Source organism: Balaenoptera borealis, assembly GCF_965194805.1.
Source record: "Balaenoptera borealis genome assembly, chromosome: 20".
Classification (NCBI taxonomy): domain Eukaryota; kingdom Metazoa; phylum Chordata; class Mammalia; order Artiodactyla; family Balaenopteridae; genus Balaenoptera; species Balaenoptera borealis.
Window position 1 is genome coordinate 47,628,213 of NC_138879.1, and position 19,193 is coordinate 47,647,405.

The window sequence follows — 19,193 nt, forward strand, 5'->3', positions numbered from 1 at the left end:
TGTGGATGGCCATGCACTCCCAAGTGAGGACATTGGGCTTGACTTGGAAGTGTCTGAGCAGAGCCGGGCCTTTGCAGGGCCCCTCTGGTGGCGGGGAAGGCTGGGTCGGCGGGGGGCGGGGAGCCAGGATGCAGGGGAACCACTTAGGATCGTAGGGTGACTGAGCTCTGGGTGAGCTCCTGGGTCAGGCAGTGGGAATGGTGGGGAACAAGGGGCTGTCAGAGACCTGTGGCTTCAAGCCACTGTGCCCTGTGGGCATAGGTGGGGCACAGCAGAGCTTGAGCACCTGCTGCCCATCTCCCGGGCCTCACACCTCTAACCCCAGCCACTGGCTGCCTGCTCTGGGAAACCCACGCCAGCCTGCACCCTCTGCGGTACGTCCAGCCCTGCTCCAGCCCAGGTAACTCTGAGCCTTCTCAGAACTCCTCTTCGTCCAGTTCCTGCAGGTCTCGGTTTCTGTGAATTCCTGGCACATTCCTGAGCGCTGGGAGCGTGGGAGAGGCTTGGAGAATGCGCCCTGGCTTATTGCTTTCATTAGGTGTCACACGCTGCAGCCGGGGCTCCTTGGGGGCAGAGAGGGTGACAGAAAGTGCCAGGAGCCAGCTGCGTGGCCTTGAGCGAGTGGCTGCACCTCTCAAGCATCAGGTCTCGAGCCTCTTCTCTGGAAGGGGATGACGGCGTGCCATCCCCTTGGGATTGTGATGAGTTTCACTTGGTCAGCCTGTGGCCAGCACCTGGCAGGTAGGCAGTGCCCTGTAAAGTCGGCTGCCTTCCCTTCCCAGTTAGGCAGCTCAGGGCCAGGCTGCGCACGTGCGGGCTCCTTCTAAAAGCCTCCAAAACTACCTGCAAAATGCCGGTGGTCCTGTTTGGCCTTTTCCCCACTCACCTTCTCTGTCCCAAGCCACATTCTGGGGGTGATCCCCTCTCTCACTCTCAGATGGCCCTCTGCCTGGCTTGAGTCTTTGGCAGTCCTCACCGTGGTCGTTCGTGATGGGCACCCCCAGTTCTTTGGGGTCTTAGCCTCTGCCAGAGGAACAGGGCATGTGCAGAGAAGTTGACAGCTGGCACCTGTGCAGCACGTACTTAACCTTGGAGCTGGAACAGGGAACCGTCTGTTTGTGTTTCCATGAACGAGAGAGGACAGCTGGCCACAGAGAGCAGCAAGGTCAGCAGGGGTTGCCTTGCCTCCTGGCTGTATGCAAACAGCCAGGGCCAGGGTCCCCGCCCCGGCTCTGGGGAAGCAGGCGGAAGAAGTGGGCTGAAGGACCTGGCAGAGCCTGAGAAGAGCCGCCTAGAGCTGGTATCCTGGCAGGGCTGTCAGAGGCCGCCGCTCCCGGGACCTGAGCACACGGAGGACTACCCTGTCGTCACACCTGAGGCTTGGCTGAGAGGGTGTGGGCCTCTCTTCCTTCCAGGGGCTTCTCTGCTTCACGGAGAGGTTTCTCTTGGGCTCCTCCAATAAGCAGCTCGCAGGTGTGAGCTGAAATCAGATTTCCTTTGCAAAAATTCTGTTTGCTTGGGACTTTCCACACAAATTGCTAAGATGGAAACAGGCTTATATTTCTGCATGAAAAGACAAATAGCCTTCACACCCCTCAGTGTGCACCCCAAGCCAGGTGCCTGGCAGCCCCTGGGATGGGCGACTTGGGCATTTTCTGAGCAGAGTCCCCCGAGCCACGGACACCTGCTTACAGTGAAGGCTTGATTTTATTCTGGTAACCTTTGAGCTGAGTTTCAATTCCATCTCCTGTTCTTTATTTTTTGTGCCATCGACTTCTTTTTTGTTTTTTTTAATTAAAAAAAAATTTATTTATTTATCTTTGGCTGCATTGGGTCTTCGTTGCTGCACTCAGGCTTTCTCTAGTTGCGGTGAGCGGGGGCTACTCTTCGTTGCGGTGCGCGGGCTTCTCATCGCGGTGGCTTCTCTTGTTGCGGAGCAGGGGCTCTAGGAGCGTGGGCTTCAGTAGTTCTGGCACGTGGGCTCAGTAGTTGTGGCGCATGGGCTTTGTTGTTCCACGGCATGTGGGATCTTCCAGGACCAGGGCTCAAACCCATGTTCCCTGAATTGGCAGGCGGATTCTTAACCATTGCACCACCAGGGAAGCCCGCCACAGACTTCTTTTTTGACAGTCTGGTGAATCCTATGGAATGTTTCTCAAAATAATGGCTCTAAATGCACAAACAGGATTACAGAGGATGCCAATTATATTGACTTATCATTATCAGAATACTTTTTTTAAAAACAAGCTTTTGATACAGTAACCTATGTACTTCTTTTTTTTTTTTTTTAATTTATTTATTTATTTTGGCTGCACCAGTTCTTAGTTGTGGCGTGCGGGATCTTTTAGTGGCAACATGTAGGCTCATAGTTGTGGCATGCAGACTTCTGAGTTGTGGCATGAGGACTCTTAGTTGCAGCATGCACGCGGGATCTAGTTCCCTGACCAGGGATTGAACCCAGGCCCCTTGATTGGGAGCATGGAGCCTTACCCACTGGACCACCAGGGAAGTCCCTGTGCTTCTTTTTTGAATCATTAAGTAAACAGCCTTGCAGTAGGTCTAATAACTATTGTAATTTTAAAGTAGTGGTGAGCATAAATAATATTTCGAGGTATCTGCAGCTCAGTATTGTGGTATGAAAATATCTGTGATTCTACCAATGACTAAGACACAGGTACTTTTAGAATGACTCTGGTGTGTTGCCTATATTCATAATGAAAGGAAATAGGTAATTTCAGTTACAGGTTAATGAAAATGAAGATACAGTTTGTTCCCATCCAAGTTCATGGCTCCCTTGTTAAGAACTCCCAAGACAAGCAATGACCAAAGGAGATTGTTTTCCTGAATCCACTTTTTGCATCAACCATGACAACTCCCTGTCTTAGATGTAAACCCCTCTCCTGGTCCTGAGGACCCAGGAACTCCAGGGGGCATTTTAGACCAGCTTAAACATCTATGCATACAGAAAGGGCCCACCATGTCTGCTGTCCCCACCCCCAAAGTAGGGCTATGGGTTCTCTTTTCCCCATGTATTATGGGTTGAACTGTGTCCCCCAAGGGGACATGTTGAAGTCCTAATGCCCCGAAAACCTCAGAATGTGACCTTATTTGGAAATAGGGGCGTTGTCGATGTAATTAGTTAAGATGAGGTCATATTGGAATCTCCTTTGGTCTTAATCCAACATGATAGAAACACAGGGAGACGGCCACGTGGAGACACAGAGGGAAGAATGCCATGTGAAGATGAAGACAGAGACTGGCGCAAAGCAGCCACGAGCCAAGGAACACCCAGCATTGCCAGCAAACAGCAGAAGCTAAGGGAGAGGCTTCTCTAGACAGATTCTTCTCTGGATCCTGCAGAGAGAGAGCTTGGCCTTGCCCACATCTCGGTTTTGGACTTCCAGGCTCTAGGACTGTTGTAAGCCTCCCAGCTCGTGGTACCTGTTACAGCCGCTGTCAGAGACTAATACCACGTGGTCCAATGGGGACTGGAGCACTGCTTTGGGCCCGGCAGCCAGCCTACGAGACTCCCCTCCTTCCCGTGTGTTCAAGGGTGAGTCCTGCCTGAGGAGCCTGGTTGGCCTGGAGTCGGCCGCCGTCAACTCTGTGATCGTCTTGATCTGGGACCTCCACCTGCTCTGTTTCAGGCCTTTTAGAAATGACAGAGGTGAGCTGTGCCTCTGGGGACACGTAGGCAGAGCTTGTGGCTGTTAAACTCGGAGGGCTGGCACCTGAAGCGAGAGGGGTACGAAGTGGGATGCTTTGCATCTCATTTCAGCTGGAGGCTGCAAGTACTGCTGCAGCCTGGAAGTGAGAAAACAGTTTCAGGGAGACAAAGAGACGGGCAGGGATTTGGGTCCACTGGAGTGGGCGTTTGGGGTGAGGATTTACTTCCCCGGGGAGGAGACCCTGCAGCGGTAAGTGGGGCTCTACCTGTGCACCTTGTGAGGCCTTCTAGGGGTACAGGGAGCTGCCCCGGCTCGCCCTGCAGCCAGCTGAGATGTGGCACGTGCCTGGCGCAGAGTCAACACTCAGAGCTTGTTTGTTGAATGAATGAATGAGGGCAACGAAGACAAAAGCAGTGCCACTTGTCTTTCTGAGGCCAGCAGCACACTCAGCCCTGTGCCTCAGTGGGGATGTGCCCTGGGGCGTCTAGGATGGACTGCTTTTTTGCAGGGCACAGACAGGAAAGGCTGCAGGAATCTGAGCTAGGGCTGAGGGGTCTTAGAGAGCCCCACCTGAGAGGAGGAACCTGAGTGGGCCATGAGGACAGGTAGGGTGCCCTCATTTGTTTGACTCTTCCTAAGTCATCCTTAGAAAAATGCTCCAGAAGTAAATTCACCTGTAATCCCAAACCCTACTCTCTGACACACGAACTCTGCATTTTCCTTGTGGGCCCATGACTGTTATATTGTGCTGTCAATGTGTCTATGATGTGGTCTACATGTCTGGCACTTACTCTTGCTGTAAACCCTTTTCCAGGTCATTTGTCATTTTTAACATTGACTGTGACATTGTGCCGATGGGCTACTGTTGACCATTCAAGAATTAGAGCCCTTTGGGGATTTCAAACTTTTTTTTAAAAAAAATATTTATTTATTTATTTGGCTGTGTTGGGTCTTAGTTGCCGCACACAGCATCTTTAGTTGCGGCATGCAGGCCCTTTTAGTTGCGACCTGCATGCGAGGTCTTAATTCCCTGAGCAGGGATTGAACCCGGGCCCCCTGCATTGGGAGTGTGGAGTCTTACCCACTGGACCACCAGGGAAGTCCATCCCACAGTTTTAGTTGGTATAAACTGCTTTGCAGAGTGGGCCTGAGGCAGGATAGGTGAGACCTGCTCAGTGCAGGGGCCTGCGTGTGGCTGGGAGGAAGGTTAAGGGGCGGGGGGAGGTCACAGTGCCCAGCCTTTAATTCTAGGCTAGGGATGCTGGGCTTTATTCCATGGGCTGTGGTAAACCCTCGAAGGTCAGTATTCATTCTGTAAAGGTGGACCTGTGTCCTGTGTCCTGAGAGCTGCATTTTTCGTGGGGTTAACAGAAGTAAAGACCCACCCGCTCCAGGACACAGAGTGGAGTGAAATGCTGAGGGGAGACAAAGGGGGTCAATTCCGAGTTGGGGTTCGGTGGGGAGGAGAATCCCCAGAGGGTTGGTGCTGGGCCTCTGCAGGTAGACAGTGTACAGGGAAGGCGGGTCACAGGAGAACTTCCAGAAACAAAGCTGAGCAGCCAGAACACATCCAGGCTCCCAGTGACGAGAGTGTGGACCTTGCGGAGGGATGTGGTGGCAGGTGAGACTGGAGGGATAGTTTGGGCCAGATCATGGATGGCCTTAGTGCAGCTTGGGTTTTTCCCTTTGGCACTGGGGAGCCATTGAAGGTTTTAGAACAAGGGAATTGCATGGTCTGACCTACACTTTAAGGATGATCTCTCTGGCTACAAGTGAAGGGGGTGAGGTGAGCCCCAGGAGGTCCAAAGGCCAACTGGGAAGGCTTTGCCAGAGTCTGGGCAGAGATAGGGGGAGAATCGAACGGGGAGGGGGAGAGAAGTCACCCAAGGAAGCAAATCAGGCACGGTGCCCGCTGATAGGGTGACTCCTAGGGACGTTTGTCAGGCAGTAGCTTCCCCGGGACTCCTGTCTCATCTCCTGAATGCTCTCCAGCCTTGCCTCGTGCATAATTAGCCCAAGAGAGGTTCCCTCGGGTTTCAGACAGGCCTTTGAGGCTTCCTGTCTGAATCTTTCATCCTCCGAGTGCAGTGTGACAGGTGGAGGAAACATTGATGTCTCCGCTCACCGTATCTTGCTGCTCTTATCATGTTTCCCGAATCATAGTAACAGAGCAGATGTCAGGGCCTGTTGCTAAGGGTTCCCTGGAATATTAACACCCTGGGTGTAGAACTGCAGGCTCTTAGGCGGTGTCGTTGAGGCCTCGGGAAGCACGGGCTGGGTGGCCAGTATGCTTTTATATTCGTCCCTGCTTTTTCTCCCTCCTTTAGACCCTCATTTCCTCCCCCTGACCACCACCACGCCCCCCCGCCGCCCCTGCCCAGGCACAGTTAGTCGTCCGCATGGCAAACCCAGCGGCAGCAGTGAACGGGCAGCCACCCTCCCCTCCCACACCCAGGGCAGGCATGACTAAAGGATCACAGAATGGGTTTTACTTGCTTCTGGTGTCTCCTGTTTTGCCTCCCTCATCTGACCTTTTGGCTTTTCCACTGCTCACAGTTTGCAGATCAAACTCCAAACAGCTCTGGGAGCTTGGACTCAGCAGGATACTGACGCCAGGGTTGGGATTTTGTCTACCAAATGCCATTTGTATCAGTTACCTATTGCCATGGTAATGCCACGTAACATCCATTCCCTAACTGGGTGGTTTACAACATTTCTTTATTGTTTCTGAGTCTGTGGGATGGCTGCTGCTCTTGGCTGGGCCTCATGTCTCCTTCATCCTGGTTCATCCGCTCCCAGAAGACCCACCTGCACCTGTGTGGAAAGATGCACTTTTGTCCTCTCTCAGTGGCTGTTTGGACCCGGCGTCCTGCACTTGTTGGTGACTTGTGTTTGCCTTTGCACGTGGTGTCCGCTCCTAGACCCTGCGGCTCCTTGCAGCCCTTCCATCCCCCCTGCCTCTTTCTCGCTGTTCTCCCTGTATCATCTCTGCTCTTGCCACAAGGTCAGACCCTACGGTTCCATGAAAGCTCTTCCATTCACATCCCAGCCTGGGGCGTCAGACATGGCTCAGTTGTATGTACCAGTGAAAGTTTCCCTGAAATAAAACCAAGGAGGTGAAAACACCAGGGTCTGAAGGTGGAAAGAGAGCCCCACCCGGAGGAGGTGCGGGCCATGAGGAGCTCTCCTTGCTTGCTAGTTGCCTTTGTCCCTGTGGTCCTGTAGGCAGGGCAGAGCCTCTGTGCGTGGGTGTGATCCTCTCGAGGGGCAGGTTGTTTTGCCCTCCGGTATCTTTTTCAGAATCTGATACATCTCAGAGACAGCTGCAGGCTAGAAACATTTTCCAGGCTGTGTTAAAGAGACTGTAAGATTTGGAAGGTTGGGTCAAACAGCAGTGTTTTCCTGGGTTAGTAATGATGGGAGCTGTTCTTTGGAGGTTACAGGCTTGTGTTTTCATTTCATCTTCTCTGCGGGCCTGTGTGGAGGTGGAGACCCCAGCCCTCTGTAGAGAGAACTCGGCTGGCGAGGTGTTACCTGACCACCGGGTCACCAGGCTCTCAGGCCGGTGTGGCTTCACCAGATTCTAAGCCCACAAAGTGCATTAAGAGGGAGAAGCCTTCTTTTAAGTAGACTTGAATGTTTGTAGAGAAGAGGTCTTTTTTTTTTTTTTTTTTTTTTAGTGATTAGGACTGTACACATTATTAAAAGCAACTTGTTGGAGATTTACAGACAGATTCTTCCATCTCTGAGTTCTGAGTTTGAAAATACAAAAGTCCACATGAGGCTGACGGGACACAGCTGCCTGCAGCAGAACTTTTTGTAGTGAATGATTCTAGACGCGCTTTGGAGGTGCATTTCAAAAAAAAATACATTTCCTTTCCCTTTGGGGAATTTATCCTAAGGAAATAATCAGAAGTGGGCACAAAGATTTATGTCCCAGGATATCCATTTTAGGGCTGAATATAATAGAACAAAATTGGAAACAATCTGTGTGCCTCCCCCAGGAGGAAAGTGATAAAATATATCCAGAATACTAAGTTACAATTAAGAATCATGTTTTTGAGGACTTTCAATAAGGTGAGAATGTGCAGTATGATAAGAAAGCAGAGCAAACAGCGTGTGTAGTTAAGAACCCAATTTTATTTAAAATCTGTATGAGACACCTAGGAAAACATGGGAAGATCTTACACGAAGATGGTGAGTCTTCATCTGGGGGTGGGTGCTGAGTGCGTTTAGGGTGCATATTCAGCAGTGCCCGGGAGAGACCACAGGAGCTTGCATTTTGACTGTTGCCCAGTGGAGTCGGCTGTGACTCCATCATTTGCCTGCAGCAACTAATGCCAGGGTGACATGCTTTTGAGTTTAAGGAGAGGAGAGTTGATCTCCCTGTAAGAATGTTCGCTTTCATAGATCTGCCTTGAAAGTTTCCTGGGGCTCACAAACCCCTACCCCCTAGGAATTTTCTCAGGAAACCAGCACCAGGCAACTTGTGATTCTGTCCCCCCAAGGGTCCCCTGAGCCCTTGTGCTGCAGGGTTTAGAAGCGCTGGGGAGGGTGCTGCTCAGCTTGTCTCGCCCAGCGGGGTGCAGGCGGCACCCAGAGGCCCTGGTGGGCCCCTCTGCAGGGAGGTGGCTCAGCCGGAGCACCTGGGCGCTGACTACCACGTGGGGAATCCTGAGGAACAGACTGCCTGGGGGTGAACACGCCACAGAACACAGTGAGAGCCCAGCCCTGCTCCGAGCGTGTCTGGCGTGTTGTCTGAGTTCCTGCTTGTCTGGGAAAGGCTATTTGTCTGATGAAATCAGCTCCACTGCAGTTTATTCACTAAACACCTACTTTGTAGCCGGCCCTGTGCAGGGATGGAGAGAGGATGCAGGCCCCCCAGGGAGCCCACAAACACGTGTGCGCACACGCACACCCCCCCCCCATCCTTCGGCCTCTTCCCTCTCACAGCTGGAAGGACCTCCGAGACAGGCCAGGCCCCAGGTGCCGCTTCTCCCCTCATTTAGAGCAAGGCCAGAGCCCCCATGCAGCCCTCCGCCTGCAGACCCTGCTGCCTCTGCCCCCCTCCAGGCTCCGGGCCATTTCCACTTGTGAATGTGTGGGTTCGCCTTCCTGTTTTTTACTTACCTTCTTTAAGCCCCTGTTTTGGTCCCTCATCATTTGATTTTTTTTTTTTTTTCCAAATTGGATCTATACCTCTCTTATGCAAAAATCCCATTCTTTTTTTTTTTTTTTTTAAATTTCTTTATTTGGTTGCTCCGGGTCTTAGTTGCGGCTTGCCAGCTCCTCTGTTGTGGCATGTGAACTCTTATTTGCAGCATGCATGTGGGATCTAGTTCCCTGACCAGGGATTGAACCTGGGGCCCCTGCATTGGGAGTGCGGAGTCTTAACCACTGTGCCACCAGGGAAGTCACCTCATCATCTGATTTTTGTCCAGGACAGATCGAAGTGTGTCAGTACAAGGGTGCGGTCCGTATTCCGCTCACGTGGACCGCTCTTGGAAGTTTGAAGGACCCAGCTCTTAAGAGGGCCTGGACCTTGGGAAGGGCATCTCCTGCCCTGCTCCTCCTCGAGGTCCCCGCTGGAGGTGGAGCAGAGCCCAGGAGGTGTGTTGGGTGGTAGTGAGCACACAGCTTGGCAGAAGGCGGGGTGTGGGAAGCCGGGGACAGGGGCCAACTGGCAGGCGAGGAGCTGGCAGCCAGCTCAGACTGCAGAGGTTTGGGGAACCTAAGCTGACTCTGTTGGCAGTTTCCTAAGACATGTTTCCCCAAGCTGCCCTTCCCCTCCCACCACCTGTCCCGAGATTGCTCCGTGTGGGCGAGGGACAGCTGTGCCTTCCGAGGTGCCAGCCACAGCCCGGGGCAGGCACCGCAGTCCCTGGACGGGGCCTGAGTTCTTGCTCGGAGCCACTGCTGTGGACATGCTCAGCCGTGAGCTTACCATCGTCGAAGACCCTGCCACCAGTGCCCAAGGCCCCAGGCCCCGGGAGGGGACATCTCTCATCTCCCTGGACCTCTCTGAGGTGTTTGGCTCCGTGGGCTCATCTTCCTCAAAGCTCCAGAAGCGAGAAGGGTGGGGGACCCAGGATGCCTCCTCCTCCCTGCCCTGGGGACCAGGCTGGGGTGGGGACTCAGATCCCCCCACCAGGTTGGAGCAGCGACCAACCTCCCACCCCAGGATCCTTCTCCAGTCCCCCGCCTGCTATCCCTGCCTCCCTCCTGCAACTCGGCGGGTGGGAATCTGTTGGAATTGCCCAGGGCAATCCCTCCAGCCTGTCTGTCTCAGCTCCGTCGGGTACCGATGGGAAAACTGAGGCCCAGGGAAAATAACTGATTGTTCCTGGTCTTCCAGTAAGTTTGCATAAAAGCCAGACTTTCCAGGTCTTTTCTCTCCTAGTTGAGTCATCCTCACTGCCACGAAACCTTTCCCTTCATACTTACAGCGCAAGGTGACCTGATGCAGAAAAAGTAGTATTGGTTAAGGGTTAGCAGACCCGCATAGGTGTGACCTTTTCTCAGTCTCTCATCCTCATTCTCTTCTCTTCTGCCCAACAAAAAATAATTAGATTGATGAAGAACAGAACAGATCCTGTGGGTGGTTGCAGAGTCATTTTGGCTCGAGTTAAAAAAACAAAGCAAAGAAAAGGAATAGACCTCAGATGGGTCAGAGGACAGATAAATATAAGTTTGGGGGTTCTCTTGTCAGTGATCCCAAAACTCTGGCCCCCTAAGAAGTGACCCAGGGACTTCCCTGGCGGTCCAGTGTTTAAGACTTCGCTTTCCAATTCAGGGGGTATGGTTTTGAACCCTGGTCAGGGAGCTAAAATCCCACATACCTTGCGGCCAAAAACCAAAACATAAAACAGAAGCAATATTGTAACAAATTCAATAAAGACTTTTTAAATGGTCCACATCAAAAAAGAAAAAAAAAAAAAAGAAGTGACCCAAAGGGGACAAAAGAAGTTCATTCTTTAGAGGTTCATCTGGGGGTGATGTGTTTGGGGCAGTGAGGTGCTGTGCCTCTCCACCTGTGTTTGCTGCTGTCTCCTGGACGTCCCTACCTGTCCCGCTGTAAAGGAGGTGAAGGTTCGAGCATGAGAGCACAGGGTCCCTTCTTTCTTCCCACCTCCTCCCCCGGCTCAGCTCCACTCCCTTTTGGTTCCGAAGCTTCTGCAGATGATGGAATTCCCACCCTGAGATTCCCCGGCTTGCCCCTCCCTCTGGGTCACCACTGGTGCATCCCTGCTTTTGTGAGGGTGCCTGGCAGAGCAGAGGGGCCACCTGCATACTCACTGCACCCAGCTGCAGCAGGGTGGGCAGGAAGGCTCAGGGCCTTCTAGCGCTGGGAGCAGTGGTCCGAGACACGGTGCCCCCTGCAGGCCACGGCAGGAATGGCAGTGCCTATGAGGTGATGGACACCTAGTTAACCCTGGGCACAGCCTGTCCCCGTTAGGGACACCCCATCACTTCCATTTCTTGAAGCTCCCAGAATATTTTTTAAAAATAATAAGGAAACAGGGCTACTGAGATGAGTGTGTTTTAAATGTTTACTTGGAACAGAGTAACGCTTTTCACACCCGTGCAGCAGTGTGACTGCGCTATTCACAAGATAACAGAACTTATTTAAAAAAACAGCAAAACAAATCGTAGCTGAAATGGGACTGGTTTAAAGTTGTTTGATGAGCGTGTCATTTTTGAGCCCACCTGTGTTTTCCTGGACTGGATGTGAGTCTCCTTTGGGAGAAGGTCAAGACTTTAAATGTGAGGAGGCCTTTGGTGACAGGGGCACCAGCAGCCCTCCCAGCACTGGGCCTGGCCATGGGGACTCCACACGTGACTCTTTGGGGCCTGGGTTAACTCAGGTCTCGCTCTCAAGGTGGCTGACAATGGGGAGTGGGTGCCTGGATCAGCCGAGTGGAATAGAGAGCCCAGTGTGGTGAAGGTAGTGGACTTGGTCCCTGAGTGGGTCAGTTAGCTGCAGTCTGCACGCTGCCCCCTGCTGGTCATCACAGAAATAGGTGACATTGGTCTAGAACAACAGTTCTCAAACCACGGTCCAGGGATCTCTGGGGGTTCCCAACGCCTTTTGGGGGGTCCACAAAGTAAAAACTATTTTAATAATAATAATAATACGCTTGGTCAAGTTCTCTCACAACTATACAGGTGAAAAGTTCATTGGCATGAATGCCACATTGGAACTAATCTTTAAGAAACTACCATCTGTTGAGTTTGGGTACAGTATGAAAGAAGAATGTCCACAATTATCTGGGAAGGCTATTAAAATACTCCACCCTTTCCCAGCTATAGCATGTATCTGTGAGAGTCTAGATGTCCTTCATGTACTTTAGCAAATCTACATATCACAAAAGATTGAATGAAATGTCAGATATGAAACTGACTACTGACTTTTGTTTAGCCAAACATTACATAGATTTCTAAAAATGCAAAACAATACCATTATTCTCACTAACTGTTTTTGTTTTGAAAATATAGTTTTTAAATAAAATATGTGAGCATCTCATGGGTTTATTATTTTTTGATGAATTGACAATTAAAATTTTTTCTCAGTGTTAATTTCTAATATGGTAAATATCAATAGATATAGCCCATATCATTTGGAGTTCTCAAGAATTTTTTTATAGAATTTTTTAATGAGATGTAGTTCACATACCATAAAATTCAGACATTTAAAGGGAACAGTGCAGTGGTTTTAGTGAATTCACAAAGTTGTGCAACCATCACCACTATCTAATTCCAGAACATTTTCATCATCCAAAAAAGAAACCCTGAGCCCGTTAGCAGTCACTCCCATTCCTCCCTCCCCTCCACCCCCAGCCCCTGGCAACCACTAATCTACTTTCTGTCTCTATGGATCTGCCCATTCTGGACATTTTATATAAATAGAACCATACAATATGTGGTCTTTTGTAACTGGCTTCTTTCACTTAGCGTATTTTCAAGGTTCATCCATGTTGTAGCCTGTGTCAGTACTCCATTCCCTTTTATGACCAAACAGTATTTCATTGTACACATTTTATCCATTCATCAGTTAATGGACATTTGAATTGTTTCCACTTTTTGGCTATTATGAATAATGCTGCTGTGAATAGTCATGTACAATTTCATGTGTGGACATATGTTTTCTGTTCTCTTGTGTTTATACTTCAGAGTCCTTTCTGGGTCTTATGGTAACTCTGTGTAACATTTAAGGAACTGCCAGACTAATTTCCAACCTCAGTGATTTTTAGGAGTGTAAAGGAGTCCTGTGTTTGAGAACCACTGGTCTGGAGGGGATTAGACCAGGGGAGTGTGGATAACTCAGTACTGCCCCTCGTCTTTGCTCTGGGATTGGGATTCCCTCAAACTCATCCCTCTCTCTTCCCCTCCTTACTCTCCCCACCAATGCACATCGTTGGTGGCAAGGAGAAAGCCAGCTAAGCTAGGCTGCACAAGTTAAGCCACCAGCAAGCGCTGGAGCAGGGTCTCCTCCCTGCAGGATTCCCAAGGGGGCCGTTTTCATTGTGGTCCCCGTGAAGTAAAGCAGGGGTAGTACTTGGAGGGTGCAGGGATCAAACGCCCTTGGGGCTTGCCCGCTAAGTTGAAAACTGCTGAGGTGTGCCTCTTCTCTCCTTTCCGATTCTGTCCCTTTGACATCCTGCCAGTCAAGTCCAACCTTGTCACTTAGCTGCGTGATCCACCTAGCTACCCCTCCCAGAATCACGAGTCTTTTGAAAGAGGAGCTTTGAGGGAATAGCATTTAGCTGGAGGAGTGATTCTGCTGGTGAGATTCCAGACATCCTCGGGGACGGGGTGGGGATGGGGCAGGGGCCGGCAACGGACAGGGATAGGTTGGAAGTACCGGTTTTGGGTGTCTGAGGGACCCTGTCTGCCGTCTGTACCCCAGCCAATGACATGCTCTTTCTTCTTCCCTCTTCTCCCCTCAGATGTGACTCCACACCCTGGCTGGGTGTTCCAAGTCATGGCCGACACCATCTTCGGCAGTGGGAATGATCAGTGGGTTTGCCCCAATGATCGGCAGCTTGCCCTGCGAGCCAAGTGAGTACCTCTAAGGCTTGGCCGAGCCCTCCCTTCCCTCCCCACCTCCTAGTTCCCCTCCTTTCTTTAACAAGATTCAATCCCAGGCCCCCAGAAAGAGCAGTTTGGAGACAAGTGCCCGTCTAATACACACCACACTCCTGGCGCTGAGCTGGGCGCCTAACAGCCATTCACTCATTTAACTGCCGTATGGAATGTATTCCCATTTCTCAGATGAGGACAGTGAGGCTGAGGTCCTCACCCACCTTGTGAGTGGCAGGGCTGGGACTCCCCTGGGTCCATCTGACCCCATGCCTATGTTCTTTCGATCACAATAGGCTCCAGGGAACCAGGCCACTTCCTTTACCTTTTCTGTTAGGAGTATAAATCCCCCATCACTGAGCCTTCAGTCCCTGAGTCCCTGGCAGCGGGGAGCCTTTGATCTCTGGATGCCCACTTCATAGTTGAGCGCCCACTTCATAGTTGAGTTGACAGGCCAAAGGCTTGTCTAATTTATGAAGAGCTGCCCTCTGGGCTGAAACACACAACCAGCCTTGAAGCATCCCAGGTCTCTGCCATGCTCGTGTCAGGGTCTCTCTTGTTCTGGTTTGCCCCCAGTTTTCCTGTTATCTCTCAGCCTGGTGACCCCTGGGCTGTAGTTACATCAGCCCATCTCCACCCACTGCCCCCCTCCGTGGCTGGAGACCAGGGGCTCCCAGATGCCTCTCCAGCCTTCTAGTCTCTTCCTGTCCCTCCAGGGAGTTGGGGGTCCCTGGGGTCAAATAAACCCAAGAGCGCCTCTTCATCTGTCAAATCGTGCTGGGTACAGGAGCCAGCGTTTCCCAAGTGGGACCAAGTTCAAGAAATTTGCAATTAAACATTGTGAGCCTGCAGGGGACAGAGCTGAAACATCAAAAGAGGACAGAAAAATTAATCTGAAATGCCCAAGAAGAGTGGAGTCCTGTGTGATTTGCAGGACTCTGCACCACAGTTAATTTGTCCCGCTCACTGGAATGGCTTGGCTCTTTTAGCCCCCGTGTGGCCTCTGTGGGGGAGAGACCAGGGGTGAAACCGTCCTCTCTCCCTCTCTCCTCTGACACCAGGCGAGATGATGCGTCCTCCGTGGCTGGATGCGAGGAGCTGGCGAGAGCTGTGCTCTTGTAGGAGGGCCCAGTGTGACCCCTGGTGATCCCGCCGGCATTCCCTTTGGTTCTCCATGACCTGGTCTTGTGCTCAGCAGCAGCCAGAAGCTGTTGTAGCACCTTTTATTTATTTATTTATTTTTGGCTGAGTTAGGTCTTTGTTGCTGCGTGTGGGCTTTCTCTAGTTGCGGCGAGCGGGGGGCTATTCTTCATTGTGGTGTGCGGGCTTTTCATTGCAGCGGCTTCTCTTGTTGCAGAGGACGGGCTCTAGGTGCATGGGATTCAGTAGTTGTGGTACGCGGGCTCAGTAGTTGTGGCGCACGTGCTTAGTTGCTCCGCGGCATGTGGGATGTTCCTGGACCAGGGCTCGAACCCGTGTCCCCTGCATTGGCAGGGGGATTCTTAACCACTGCACCACCAGGGAAGCCCGTAGCACCTTTTAGAAGAGTAAATGCTTTTATCTCCTCCCCGGGGTGTGCTGCCTTGTAATGCCAGGCTCCTTAAAGGAGAGTGTTACAAATCCCCGCAGCCAGGCGCTGTGCCTCTGTGAGGCCTGGGGAGGTTACTTTCCCTGGCTCCAGCTCAGGTCTGTCCTCCTATCCTCCAGCCACCATCAGACATTTTCTAAACCCCTACTATGTGCCAGGACTGTTGTGCCGCAGTAAACAAGACCAATATGGTCCTTTGTCTTAAGGCACTGATGGGGAGGAGTGAGCATGATACACATAATTACCCTTGTGCAGCTGCTTTGAAGGTGGAAACAGGCAGTCCAGTGAAGGGGAGGTGCTAACAATCTGGGATTTGGGGGAGGCTTCCCTGAGAGTGTGATGCTTATGTTGAATCCTGGGGGAGGGGTAAATATTAGATGGGAATATGGGGGAAGAGCATCTAGGCAGAAGGAACGGCAGGTGCAAAGGTCCTGAGGTAGAAGGAACATGGCATGTAGAAGACCTGGCAGGAGGCAACTGTGGCTTGAATGCAGAGAGCGAGGGGGTGAATGGCATGGAAGGAAGATGGAGAGGTGGGCAGGGGCCAGATGGGGCAGGGCCTGATCCTTGGGACTTACATTCTAAAGGGCAAGACAGAAGGTCCCACTTTGCCTTGTAGTAATGTTTAAGCCTAGTGGTGGAGCTTTGCCCAGGCCTTAGGGAACTCCGAGAGTGGACTCTTAAATCGTCTTGGAGGGGATCTAGGAAAAGCCTCCTGTAAAGATCACATCTAAAAGATGTCCTAAAAAGGAACAGGAGTGAACCAGTGGAAAGGGGGTTTAGGGAGAGGGGCAGGCACCCCGGGTGGAGGGCACAGCCTGAGCAAAGGCCTGGAGACAGCATGCAGCCCGGAACACAAGGGAAGCAGGAGCAGTTGATGGCGATGTACACTGTGTGAGGGGACATACAGATGGGCTCTGGGCGCCACTGAAGTTTCTTCCTCAGGGTTTGCAGCCCCGTCTACGTCTGGCAGCCTTGAGTCGGCCTCCTTTGGCTGTGTGGAGGTGCCCTGCCGTGGGCAAGATGCTTGGTGGCAGCTGTGGCCGTAAGCGGGAGTCAGGGCCTGACTGGCCAGGAGTAGTGAGCCTGGGAAGGAGGTCGAATGAGAGGATGTAAACTGTCGGGACTTGTGGGTGAGAGGCAGGCAGAAAAGGAGGCTCGGAGGCTGCCCTGGGAGAGCCTGGCGTGGCTGTCGGCAGCCGCTGGATGTAAGTTCGCCAGGCCAGGAAGCGTGCTGACCTCCACCTTGCCTTTGGAAAGCCATCTAACTGCACTCTGCCTCTTTCCTCCTCTGAGAGATGGGGAGGCCTGCCTTGCAGGATGACGGGGGTCCAGGGGGAGGAGGTCCGCAGCGCCCTGGGCCGGCCCTGGGCTGTGTAGGCGTTGTGCCCACCAGGACGGGTAGCTGTGCTGGCGTCTTCCCACCTCCGTGTTCCTTGGCCTGCCTTTTTCACATGGTGGAGGTGGGGTGCCCCTGAGCTTGGGGGCTCTGTTTTACAATTTTCCTCCCCCTGGCCAGTCACCAACCGCCAGTGTCCCTGAAATGCTCAGACGGAGAAAACCAGAAGGGTGGGGCGGGGGAGGGTCCCTTTTGGAGACCAAAACGCCCTGAGTCTGCCCAGTGCACAGAGGACAGGTGAATGTGTACCCCTGCCCACTCCAAGGCCTGGCCTCCCTTCCTGCCCCCGCCAGTCCTGGCCCGTTCCCATTCTTTGCTTTCCCCAGCTCTGTGAGGGTCACTTAAAAAAGTATTAGTCTAGGGCAAGGTATTTTTTTAAATTGAAGTATAGTCAATTTACAGTATTATATTAGTTTCTGGTGTACAACATAGTGATTCAATATTTTATAGATTATACTCCATTTGAAGTTACTGTAAAAATTTTTGGCTATATTCCCTGTGCTGTACACTATATCCTTGTAGCTTTTTTATTTGTACATAGTAGTTTGTACCAAGGCATTTTTTTTTAATTGGAGAAATAGACAGTCTAGAAGTCCGGATCTCTCCAATGCAGCACATTACTTTATGCCTTCATGCCTTTGCACGTTCAGTGTCCTTTGCCTGAATGCCAGCTCCCTGCTTCCATGGGGGGAGCTCCTATTCATCCTGCAAAACCCAGCACAAATGCTACCTCTTTGGTTAAGCTGTTCCTAATGGTCTCACCCATGATCATTACAAAAATCATCACTAACTGCCACTTATTAAGCAACTGGGCCTTTGCTATGTACAGGGCACTTTATATACCCTCCTTATTTCATCTTCCTGGCATCCCTTAAAGAGACAGATCAGGAAATCAAGGATGAGCAGCTGTCCAAGTTCTCGTACTTGGGAAGGGACAGAGCCATAAGATCAGACCATCCATTGGACTTCAGAATCTGAGTCCTTCACCTTAACCAGCCTGGGATGGCTTTCTCTCTACTCACAGAGAAAGGACATGCTTTTTAGCTCTCCTAACTTATACAGTGTCGGCAGTGCTTGGATGCAAGAGCTGGACCGGGTGGTGACGTGAGACCACCAGTGTCCATCCGTTTCAGGGAACCACCAGGAAGGCATCCACACCCTCATCTTCCTGCCCTGCATCCTGTGTCACAATCTCTTGCCTGCTGCCGCTTCTTTAGGGGAGCCCTTCTAGAGCTGCTCCCCTACCTGGGTCAATTCCCCTTATTTGTACATCCTCCTCACGCCCACCTGCGTGGCCTGCCCAGTGGCTCGTCCCAGCACCTGGCGAGCCTGGCATCACAGTGGATGCTCAATAAATAGGTATTGAATGAATCGCTCTCCAAATTTTTCAGTAAATAAATAGTTTTATAACTGATCGGGCATCTGTCTCCCCCAGAATACTGTAGTTCTGGAGGGCAGTGACCTTGCCACCTTGTCCGTCTCTGTGTTCCCACCACCTGGCACAGGAAGTCTGGGAGAAGCTGGGCCCCAGGGCAGGGAGTTGGGGCTTGGTCCACTGCTGCCACTCTCACCATCCAGAAAAATAGAAAGGGTTGGCGTTCTTCCCCTCAGTCCTGGGGCTCTGGGCCGGGCCCCAGCCCTGCCTCGCCGCCCTGGCCAGCCCTCACCGCCCCTCCTGTGCTGCTGTTACCCTCCTGCCTTGGATCCCTCTAGCTTTCAGAATGCTGCGTGAATATCCTTTTACCCTCAGTGCTTGTTTTTAACCTAATGACCAGTCTTTCCTGTCCCATAGTAAATAAACTCCATCTCACTTTCTTGTACAACTCAGATCCGGGTGTTCATTCTTCTCTTGGTCATCTTCTGTGCTGTTCCCTTGAAACCGCCCATGCTGTGGCCGTGGCCTTCTGCACATTCCATGCTCCTGTCTCCCCCCAACCCCCCCGAGGTGCTAAGGGGGTGCTGCTATCCTTGTGGGACCCGGGAGCTGGTGGGTGGCAGAGGCAGCGTTTGGAGGCTGGTGTCCGAACCCCTTGCCCCTGACACACAGACTGTGCTCAGGGGACCTCTGTGGATGTGGCGGGGATGCCGGTTTGCACTGGGGTTGAACTTCTGTGTTGTTCTCTCTCAAGGCTGCAGACAGGCTGGTCTGTGCACACCTACCAGACAGAGAAGCAGAGGAAGAGCCAGTGCCTCAGCCCAGTCGAGGTGGAGGCCATCCTGCAGGTCATCCAGAGGGCTGAGCGGCTTGACGTCCTGGAACAGCAGAGAATCGGGTAAGGGCTGCCCCCAAGATGGGGTAGGAGTGAGGCCGTGGAGAGGGAAGCAAGGGCATTTAGTGCCAGATCAGTGGGCTGGGCATCTGGCGCCCTGGCTCCTAGTTCCAGCTTTTCACTGGGAGTGAGTCAGCTCTGCCTGAACACCCCTGGTGTGCGGATTCCTAACCCAGCCTGTCCAAGCC

General features: G+C 52.0%; 1 protein-coding gene across 1 annotated transcript in view; it reads left to right on the forward strand.

The window, feature by feature from the left end:
• The first annotated feature begins 642 nt into the window (after positions 1-642).
• The window catches only part of RPH3AL (rabphilin 3A like (without C2 domains)), a 104,530-nt gene continuing 85,979 nt past the window's right edge, over positions 643-19,193 (forward strand). Inside the window, 3 exon segments of the mRNA XM_082370776.1 lie at positions 643-741; positions 13,616-13,727; positions 18,865-19,008. Coding sequence (XP_082226902.1) covers positions 672-741; positions 13,616-13,727; positions 18,865-19,008 — 326 coding nt within the window. The 5' untranslated portion in view covers positions 643-671.